The 11,121-nt window shown below is 46.4% G+C and overlaps 2 protein-coding genes across 4 annotated transcripts in view; both read left to right on the forward strand.

Moving 5' to 3' along the window:
- The first annotated feature begins 35 nt into the window (after positions 1 to 35).
- The window catches only part of LOC119119644 (homeobox protein Hox-C4-like), a 45,477-nt gene continuing 34,391 nt past the window's right edge, over positions 36 to 11,121 (forward strand). For all 3 annotated transcript variants that reach the window (XR_005097369.1, XR_005097368.1, XR_005097370.1), the window contains exons 1-2: positions 36 to 689; positions 2,919 to 4,048. The gene's annotated coding sequence lies outside the window, so the exon portion shown is untranslated. The remainder of the gene's footprint in view (positions 690 to 2,918; positions 4,049 to 11,121) is intronic.
- hoxc9a (homeobox C9a) overlaps positions 6,487 to 11,121 on the forward strand; it is a 4,965-nt gene continuing 330 nt past the window's right edge. The window contains exons 1-2 of the mRNA XM_037246129.1: positions 6,487 to 10,052; positions 10,718 to 11,121. The exon at positions 10,718 to 11,121 is cut by the window's right edge and continues 330 nt beyond it. Of these exons, the coding sequence (XP_037102024.1) occupies positions 9,446 to 10,052; positions 10,718 to 10,962 (852 nt within the window). The 5' untranslated portion in view covers positions 6,487 to 9,445 and the 3' untranslated portion in view covers positions 10,963 to 11,121. The remainder of the gene's footprint in view (positions 10,053 to 10,717) is intronic.

Raw genomic sequence — 11,121 nt, forward strand, 5'->3', positions numbered from 1 at the left:
TAGTCGGGCTGGAGAGAGAGAGAGAAAGAGAGAGAGCGCGAGCGAGCGAGCGAGGAAAATGACATGTCCCAATAACACTGCGGCTGGCAACTTCCTGCTGGATTCCTTGATGGGAGGCTCGTCATCGTACAAGAGTGACGCTTACTCCGGCGGGCCCGGCATGTTCGTCCACGCCGCCGCGGGCTACGGCTACTGCAGTGGGAGAAACCCGCAGGCCAAGGCGTCCCCGTCTTCGCTCTCCAAGGCTGCCGCAGAGGGACTCCCGGCGGATGGCCTCCCGCTCGCCAGCTTCCACGACGGGCCCTACCTGGCCGCGCAGATGGCCGCTTGGAGCCCGGGCTCCAAGTCCGGGGGGGACTCGCAACCTGTTGCCCCGGCTTTACAACCGTGCCACGTCAAAGAGGAGGCGTTTTGTGGCGGCAATAAGAGCAAAGACTCCTCAGAGGCGGCTGTCTACATCCGGCTGGGGGACAATAGCTGCCGCCCGGAGGCGAGCGGCTCCTACCAGGTGTACGACGCCGAGGGGCGGCTTCGGCCCGACGAGCGGACGCCCCCCTCCGGATTTTCGTTCGCTCACTTGGCCGAAACCGGCGCGAAGGAAGCCGGTCAGGTGGAAGACGACGCTCAGGGCGCTCAGCAGAAGGCCAAGACTGACAGCTGCTCGGATGACTCGGATGTTCAATTCAAAGGTACAGCCCCATTTGACTGGAATCGCCGCCCCCCCAACGATCGAGTGCGAATTAGCCCAATAATGCTGACTTCAGCCTCACCCAGCTGCAGTTTGGGACTTTAACACCTTTACATTCACGTGACAACGGCAGAAGGGCACTTATGCACGCACACACACACGCGCACACAAACACACGCACGCACACACACACGCGCGTGCTCTCTCTCATTCGCCCACTACTTTTAAATTGTCATCTTTTACGCCAATAAATTATGCCGTCAACATTAATTGTGATACCATCTGCAAAATCCGCTTTGTTTGAATTAAGAATAAAAGCCATGGCTAACAGCTCAAGAATGCCAGGAAGATTGACTTAATGCGTTTACTCTGCATCTGGCACTGCGGCCACATAGCGTATTTGTTTCTTTCCCGCTTTACAATAATATAGGCATTTCAAGTCAACCTTCACTTCTGTCTCTTTGCAATTGTCCTAATTTGACTGCAATTGTCGCAATTTAACTGCGCGGCAGAAAATAATATTTCATATTTAACTTTCTTCGATAAGCTTGTTATTTTTGTCAATATGCGCCTGTTGAATTCGAGCGTGCAACGCTATACGAATTTTTCCATTCTGCTACTTTCGCGTGGTGTGTGTGTGTGTATGTGTGCGTGTGTGTGTGTGCGTGTGTGTGTGTGTGTGTGTGCGTGCGTGCGTACTTGCGTGTATGTGTGTAGGTGTGTGTGTGTGTGTGTGTGTGTGTGTGTGTGTGTGTGTGTGTGTGTTGTCTGGTCGCTCAATGGTGTTAATGTTTTGGTGGTAACTGTCCACAGTAATTATTTTTAACTTCCGCTCAGTGTCTTCGTGCGTGCGTGCGTGTTTATAGAATGTTAAGTTACCCGCCTTCATCCCTCCTCTTCCTTCCCTAAAATGTTTTGTTTTAGTACAGCCACATTCGTTAGATTTTTTTTTTTTTTTTAGAATAAGGAAGCCTTGCACAAGATGTCTGGCTCAAGTGCAGCAAAGTCGTAAACCTTTATGGGAGTCTGAGGTCCAACACCGACAGTAAAGTAACCACAATAAAGGAAGGCGCTTTCGTACTTCGTCGTAATTTGATGCAATTACACTCAAAACAGGCCTCATTGGAGCAAGAGCTATGTTCTATGTCAAAATGAGAGCCCATCTCCAGCTACGAGCACATTTCATTAGCTTGAATATTAGTGGAGCTACTCCTGTCCTGGGACTCAACAGCATCAACAACAACACTGCGATATAAGATATACATGATATGATATGATATGATATGATATGATATGATATGATATGATATATGTTTCGTTTCTTTGTACAAAAAAAATGTGTTGATTTCGGCAAAACACCTCAGGAAGTTGGGTTGATTGGACACACCCTCCTGAGTTGGTTTAATTTTTTAACGCCAATTGAATTGGTTTCTACCCAGCATTTTTACGGGATCAATAATAATAATAATAATAATAATAATAATAATAATAATATTACTATTATTATTATTATATATGAATATATATATATATAAAACAAATGATGATAATAATAATAATAATATATACAGAATGGGAAAAATGAAGAGAACCCCCCTGACCAACTCTATATAACTAAATCAAACTCTTCAACTCGTCAAAAACAACCCAATTTGGGTTGGGCCAATCAAATGCGTCAATTCCGACTTCCTGGGTCCAATTTTTAACCCAACAGTTTAAAGGTTGTATAGTAAAATTAAAGGTACATTTGTTTTGAGCAAAATATTGATGACGTTTATCGGAATTGAATTGAAGAGCTGCACGTTAAAGGCATTTCCAGTCTGTCTTGATCCAAGTTCTTACGTTATGGGCCATTCCATGTTGTCTTTTGTGTCAGTCATTTGAGACACATTGATGGCACCAAAAATGGAATAAAACATGGCGGTCTCTTCGTTGTTTTCAACAGTTACGCGTTTAGATCCACAGCACACAACAATGTGAGTTTTAGGTGTCAAGCATTATTTTGATTTCGCTGCATGCTATTGCTGTTTTCTGCAACCCAACCGATTTCCCTAAAAGAAATATGAGAAATAAGGGCGCTCTCTCTCGTTTGTTTTTAGAAATGCAGCTGCATGGATTGAGAGAGAAAAAGAACAAGAGCGTCTTTTTCCCTTCGCCCACTTTGAAAGCCAACAGTTAATTCAGATAAGACAGTCTGACCGACTTTGTGTGTTTATGTCCGCATGTGCAGACGTTTCATCGGAGGAGAAGACAAGCGGGAGCTGGTTGAAGGCCAAAAGCGGCCGTAAGAAGCGCTGCCCTTACACTAAGTACCAGACGCTGGAGCTGGAAAAGGAGTTCTTGTTCAACATGTATCTGTCTCGCGAGCGCCGCCTGGAGATCAGCCAGAGTATCAACCTGACCGACAGACAGGTCAAGATCTGGTTCCAGAACCGACGCATGAAGCTCAAGAAACTGAGCAGGGAGAGCCGCCATAGGGAGCATGGCGCTGTCTATCACTACGTCTAAAGCGCGCGCACGCACGCATGCACGCACGCGCACGTAGGCGCGCATACACACACACACACACACACACATACACACACACACGACAACTGTAAACATTAGACCGACAATTCATCAACTTCATTTTAGCACAGACTGAGGCGCGCCTGAGTACAAACTGTCCAAAGCAGCAAATGACTCACTTTTGGATATCCGATCCAAACCCGGAAGATGACTTTGAGTGTGGACGACAAGCACGCGTCCAGCTGTGCACGTGCGCGAGATGCCCACGGCGCCACGTCACTTCACCGCGAAGCCAACTTGCAGTCAACTTGTCCCATGCGAAAATATGAGAGCGAGAAAGAAAGAGAGCAAGAAAGTAAGACAGCAAGCAAGCAAGCAAGAAAGAAAGAGTGGCGCCCAGAGCTTCAGGCCACTTTTAATACAAGCGAGAGACTATAACCTTGATTTAAATATTATCCAGGTGACCACAGTAAGTCAAGGTCATAAAAATCTAATGTCAGCCTCTCCCCGGAAAGCGTTGGGGGTGGATTTTATGATCTGCAAATATAATGTGGCGCAGCCGTAAAGATGCGCTTTAAAAGGTGTGTGCGCGCGCGGAGGAGGAGTAAGAGGAGGACGAAGCCGCACACGCAAGGAGGCTGCAAAGTGCACAAAGCCTATTTGGAACCTGCCGCCATACACGGAGAAACCTGCACGGGAAAGAAAGATGGAAACATAAGAAAGATGGAGGAGACGCGCCACGCGCACGGACAGACAGACAGTGCGAGGGAAGCGCCTCCATTCATTCCTCCAGACGTTCATCCCTCCTCCAAGCATCCATCAAGGAGAGCACGTGGATGGGAGCAAGTGAAGGTAGGACGCTTTTCTTTTGCTGATATTGGTGGTATGCGTGTTTGATGGAACTGCTGTCACGTCCACTTTTGGAAGCGTGTAATTCTTCTCTCGGCGGGTGTTGGCCGTCTGACAGCTTGACGATGATGGACGAACGTGTGTGTGTGTGTGTGTGTGTGCTGGTGAGAAGGAAGATTGAGCGTGCACGCTCGCGAGTGACTGCATGGCGGCTGTTGTGTGTGTGTGTGTCATGCGGAAAGCAAGGTAGCTGCTGCTGCGGCTGCTGCGGCTGCTGCTACGCCCTGGACGCTTGTCTGCTGTTGGGATGCGTGAGCGAGGAAAGTAGCCGGGCCGGCAGACGGGCCGGCCGGCCGGTTGTCTGCAGCCTCGTGTGCGCTGTCGCCTTTGTCTCTGTGCCACTGCCGTGTTCCCCCTCGTGGATTTTTATCACGCAGCTGAAGCGTGGTTTAGGTAGTTTCATGTTGTTGGGGTTGGCTTCCTGACTCGGCAACAAGAAACTGCCTTGATTACGTCAGTTCGTCTTCATCAAGGGCACGATTGCAAAATGCAAGTGGGGAAGGAATATCGAGTGTGTGGGTGTGTGTGCGCGTGTGTGTGCAGAGACAATTGCTTCCCTTGCTGCCGCTTTGTTGCACGTAGTAGAGAGAGACAAGTTGTAAACAAAAAGCATCCGCCATTGATGGACGGATGCACGCCTGGCTGCTCGACGGGGCTGGATGTTTCAAATCAATAATCTGTCTGAGGCTTTTCTCATGTCAGCGTAATATTGGTGGCAGAAGTCACGCAGAATTGCAACAGTGGGCTTGTTCCCCCATTTGGAGGACTTGGCCGTCAACACTCTCGTGTTAAACTTCTGACAGTAGTTCAACATTTTTCCCTTTCCAAATCTGCATGAAAAAAAAAGAGATTATTTTTCATATATTTCAAAATATGCATTTTTTCATTTTTTTCACTTTTCTTATTAGCACTTTTTAATCGCTGTTGTTGTTTTTAGCTATTGTAAAGCACTTTGGCTACCAGTTGGTTATTGTAAAGGGCTATATAAATAAAATTTAGTTGATTAATATGAAAAGATGCAGTTAGCTAATTGAAATACAATGTATAGCCGAGGATGCTAAAATAAGAAAATTCTAGATATTTTGTCTCTTTCATTGTCAGCATGATAGCCATCATTTCCCAGTAGTAAGTAGTAAATCTAAAAGTAAGACAATCATTAAAAATGTTTCTGGATATTTATCCTTATTATCAGTCACAATTTTGGTCAAATAGTTCATCCAAAGCAATTATTTTAGTTCACAATACACTTCATTGATAAAGTCTGCAGCTCATCACATGAGCACCAACTCTTGCAAACTATTTTACATAAAATAGGAAGAGTGTTTACACATGAAGCCAGGCCGAGCGTCCCAAATAGTTTATTTATTTTTCCCCAACTGTAACAAACTTAAACCCTCATATTATGGCATCATGTTGATGGGACAATCACGCTGGACGCCGTGTTTACTGTCTGTTCTCATCCCCTCGTGTGCTCGAAGTAAAGTTCCTGCAAGCTGAGGGACATGCAGTCTGGAATCCAAAGTCACTTACATTCACTCGGCTCAATGGGCGGGCGTCTTCTCGTGGAATGCAAAACTCACAAAGACTTTTACGGCGCGCAAACAGGTCGCCCTAAAACCATATAAACATAAAGCAGCCCTTTCTTTTCACTTTGTAGTGGTGCGCAGACAGGAAGCCAAGCCCCTCGGACGCTCACTTCTTCCTCGGGATACCGCCGAGGTGTGACCGTGTGACGGACGGCAACAATATGATGCGCAACAAACTCACGTTCGCTCAAACGCGCAAAATGGACAACGCGTCTAAACATTGCAGCCGAATTCTTCGCGACGCAATTAACACACTCGTTCGCAGATCTAAAGACAGGCTGACAGGCGGATACATAGACGGACGGACGGACAGACAGACAGACAGACAGACAGACAGACAGACAGACAGACAGACAGACAGACAGACAGACAGACAGACAGACAGACAGACCGACAGACCGACCGGCCGACCCAAATTTGACAGACATATTTATTTATTTACTTACTTACTTACTTACTTACTTACTTACTTACTTACTTACTCACTCACTCACTCACTCACTCACTCACTCACTCACTCACTCACTCACTCACTCACTTACTTACAAACTTGAAAGATTCACTTCTATATACCCATGGCTACTGGGCCTGACAATAATAAAAGAAAAAAACAATACCACTCATAAATTAAAGTGTTAATTGTGAATATGTAATCTCAGTGAATAATGGAAATTTATTAGTAACTTTGTTTAAAAAACAAACAAACAAAAAAAACACCACCACTCAACAAATTAAAGCATTAATTGTGAATATGTAATCTCGGTGAATAATCGAAATTTATTCGTAACTTTATTTTTCTAATGGTTTCTACCATATTTCGGTTTGGACAAGAGTGGTTTGCTTAATGCTAAGATCATCAAGATTGACTTTCCAAATTAGCGACAAAGCAGTGACTGGTCAGTCGATTTGTGATAGGGGCTTGCTCTTGAGTTCCTTCTGACCCCCAAACGAAAACCCTACAAAAATTATCTTCACGTGACGCTCATAAATGAGTCGCTCTCTTTAGTCCAAACTATCATTTGAGGACTTGAGTCTACTTGCATGTGCTAAAATAATAATAATAATAATAATAATAATTTTTTTTCTTGGACGACGAGCACGACAATGCCATCGGTGGCTTTCTCACGTTCCCCGCATAAACGAGCAACAAGCAGCCTCGTTTCTTAAACGAGCACCTACTCAACTTGAGCACTACTGCAAATGATTTCAACATGAAAACATTTCGTGTGGCAATGAGAATGCAGCCAACATGCAGCTTTGTGCGTTGTCACACACTGCTGCGATCAAGTCGACTGAATCCAAATGAGGCCAATCTTTTGCACTCTTTCCATGAAGGGAGGAAATGAATGACAAAATGCTGCTGATACGGATGAATATGCACAATCGTTTCACGCGCGCGTGCATGCTCTATTTAGGTTCTTGCGCACTGCAGTTGTTTGAGGCTATACCTTATATTTGCATTAGTCGAGTGATTGCAGAGGCAGATTCGTTGCATTGTCTCGTTGTTTTCTGTCATTTGGACGCTGGATGACGAACGTTTCATCATGTTTGTAATCGAAGCTTTTGTGCCTTGTGCAGCAAATTGGAATATGAAATATCATCCGCCCGCTTTCGGCATGAAATGAACGGCAGTAATAGGAAGTAAATTATTTAATTGCAGGAAAGCAAAATAAGTGCACACTTATTCAATATCGATGTGTCATTTAAATTAAGGACAAAAAAAAGGCGTTCCAGGCTCAAGTATCGCATCACTTTCCACTGAGGCTTAATGGCAGCAGCAGAATAAACAGACGTAGAACTTCAACCTGCCCAACCATGGCCCTCCTCCCCTCTTCCAAAAAAAAGAAAAAAAAAACGTTGAAACGATCTTATTGAAGTTAAAGGAAATTTAGAGCGGGGACATCTGGTGAAACATTTCATTTCACCTGTACGCTCAGCAGAAATGCTGTCTGGCCTTTTTACATTTCATGCTTGAATCTGAACTCCATAAAACACGCACACGCACATACACGCACGCACACGCACGCAAAAGATTCCGCGGTTGCTTTTTCCAATAAATGTTAGCCAAGTTCCCTCGCTGCTCATCTTTAAAAGTCGTCTTAAAACACATTATTATTTTTTTGACTCAACGCGGGACTTGCTTTTGGTTTTTAAGTATTTTTTACAGTCTTGTTATTAATTTGTTGTTTTTGTTTTATCACGTTGTGGTTTGAAAGTGCTCTAGAAATACAATTGTCGATCATATTCCCTCTTCTCATCTTGCATCATTCCAAATCGTACTTTATTTGATCACACGTTTCACTTTTGTGAAGATGCGACGGAATTCAATACACAACTGAATTCAAATCTGAATTGCGCATGTGCACAAGTGTTTAGCTAAAAATAAAATCCAAACATGATATATAAAGCCACCCTCCATCCCCGATTAATTAGCTGCATATTGCCCGAAAAAGAGCTTTTGAGGTCCAACACTAAGCCTTCCCTCCTTCCACGTACGCATGCACAAAATAATCCCAGATCGTCTGCAAGCGGATATTGAGTCTTGAGAGTGAAAGTTAAAATTAAACTTAATGACACCGTTATTCTAATTGCAGCCTGCATTGCAGCGCGTTAGCTTACCGGTCCAATCTTGTTTCATGTCCTGCTAAGTGACACTATTGCGGGATAAAGCAGTCAAATTGACGACACGGCCACATGAGCCCTCTTTGATGGGCAGGAGAGCATTTTTCGTCTTCTTCATCTTCATTTCTTTTCTCTCCCCCTTGTTTTGGAACTGCAATGTCCTCGGCCTTTGTGTGCGCGTGTATGTGTGTGTGTTTGCGTGTGTGCGTGCGCGTGCGGTGCGTGCGTGCCACAAAATAGTTTAGTCGGTTTTGATGTCAAGCTCGGGACTAGGATGCTGGCTTATTAACGACACGTTTATCAACAATCAAATGGTCGTCGTTAAAATTTATTGGTAGGCATTAAAACATGAACGGCCACTATGTGGAACATGGCCGCGCTCGTGGGCTGCCTGTCAACAATGTCGAGACCCTCTTCTCTTCACCACTGCAGTCTCCCCTGATCCCCATTTTAGGAAATGTCCTTGGGTCCTCTTGAAAACAGCGCTAACTAGATTGTGCGCATCCCGATGTCCGCCGTCACAATTCCTCTCTTTGTCTCCTGTCAACACCGCCCTCCTTGTAAAAAAAAACAAATAAACAATAAACAGTGTCATAGGCCTAATTGCGGATAACGAGCGGCTAAAAAGAGGCTCTTGCACATGTTCAACTTGCAATATTATTCACTGCGGTGGTGGATTTTTGAGCCGGGCTGAGATTGATGACACCGTCAAATAGTGCCAAGCTCAGCTTCATACGCAGTGTGCGCATGTATCTGCACTGCGTCTGCACAAAGATCCTCCTTGAGCACTGCTCGCCATGTTTTAGTCCCCGCACTTCAAGAGAAAAAAAAAACAGCAACCCACAGTAGTTGGAGTAGTCACTCGTTTACACGAAAGCGTCCGCTCGGAAAACTTCTTTAGTACGATGAAAGCGCAAGGCTGTCCCGCGGCAAGTGGCGCATTGATCCGCCGTGCAAAATTTCGTGGGGTAAATACAGTCACGTGACTCAGGGGCAGCCAATGGGAGGCAGCGGAGCTCGGAGAAATAATTACCTGCCGTGATTGTTCTATGGGCAGATAAAAAAAAAAAAAAGTACGCATACAGGCCATATAATAATCGGATGCATGTAAACGAGTCCGGGAAGCTTCGACATGTCGACCACGGGGCCCATTAGTAATTATTACGTGGACTCCCTGATCAGCCACGACAGCGACGAGGTCCTGCACGCAGCGGCGGCGGCAGCGGCTACGGCGGCTGCGGCGGCGGCGGCGGCTGCGCGCTTCTCGGCATCCGCCTCGCACCCTTCCGGCCCCGCACGTCCCTCGTCCCTGCAGGTCGCGGATTGCTCAGGCGACTATCCGTCGTGCAGTTTCGCCGCCAAACCGGCCGTGTTCCCCGGCTCGTGGGCACCCTCGCAGTCGTCGGTGCAGGTCTACCATCATCCGTACGGCCACCAGGCTCACTTGGGCACAGCAGCGGACACGCGCTACGTGCGCTCGTGGCTGGAGCCCATTTCGGGCGCGGTGCCGTTTCACGGCTACCCGGGGCACGGCAGGCACTACGCCTTGAAACCCGACGCCTTCTCGGAGCACAGAGCCGCCGCCGATTGCCTGGCGAACACCGGGCGGACCTACACGGATTATCTTTACTGCTCATCGTCGGAGGTGCGGGACAAGACGCTGCAGAGCCTCCCGTCGCCCGAATCGGAGCTGCTGGCTGCGGGCAGGCAGAAAGACGAGAAACCCGAGCTCGACCCCAGTAAGTTCAAGCTCTTTTTTACTGGCTTCTCTTTTTTTGCCCCCCGCTTTGAACAACATCGTCCGTAAAGTGAAATGATACACTGGCCCCCTTTCTCCTGCAGGCAGGCAGGCAGGCATGTGTAGTTTTAGGAACTATAAAAGACAAACGCTACCGGGCTAATAATACTGTGGCTATAAAAACCTGACGGGGTTGTAAACATGCCTCATGCAACCGCAGGAAGGAGTACAATGAATTTTGGTGCAGAAAAATCATCCAATCGCAAATATATTCAGGATTTTGGACAGCGAACACATGCAGATCACACGGCCGTGTTACTTTCAGCCATTTTAGTGCGACCCAGCAGTCAGCCCAAGAAGAAAGAAAAAAAAAAACAGTCATGTTTTTACAGTTTATTGCGCTAATTATCGGAATGAATCCATGCAATTTGAGGAACGTCTTTGGCCGAGTTTGGCCGAGGACCTGTACAGGCTTGAACTGGGCCCACTTTATGGGCCAATAAAGTGACTATACAAGCGCATTGAGTATTTTACGATGTTCTTCACAAGTTAAGAGCACTGCATGGGAAGCAAATCGGTCGCTTTGGGGACGTCATATTTGTCATGACTGCCCGTGAATGCGCAGGTTTGTGCGTTGCTTTTTCATTTGCTGTGTTTTGATTGCAGATAACCCGGTGGCAAATTGGATCCACGCTCGCTCCACCAGGAAGAAGCGCTGCCCGTACACCAAGTACCAGACTTTGGAACTGGAGAAGGAATTTTTGTTCAATATGTACCTCACCAGGGACCGCCGCTATGAGGTAGCCCGAGTCCTCAACCTGACCGAGAGGCAGGTCAAAATCTGGTTCCAGAACCGGCGGATGAAGATGAAGAAAATGAACAGGGAGAGAAGCGACAGAAAGGAGCAATAATGTCCGAGCTTGACCACGATATTGAACAGCACCCACGCAGCCAACAAAATCCGCACCTCGTGAAATGTATTATTTGCGATCCCCATTGACGGACTGACTCATGCGGGTTATTTTTCTATGCAAATCGATGTCCTGGTCATTTTTTTAAGAAAGCAAAAA

The sequence above is a fragment of the Syngnathus acus genome, chromosome 2 (assembly GCF_901709675.1).
Source record: "Syngnathus acus chromosome 2, fSynAcu1.2, whole genome shotgun sequence".
NCBI lineage: Eukaryota > Metazoa > Chordata > Actinopteri > Syngnathiformes > Syngnathidae > Syngnathus > Syngnathus acus.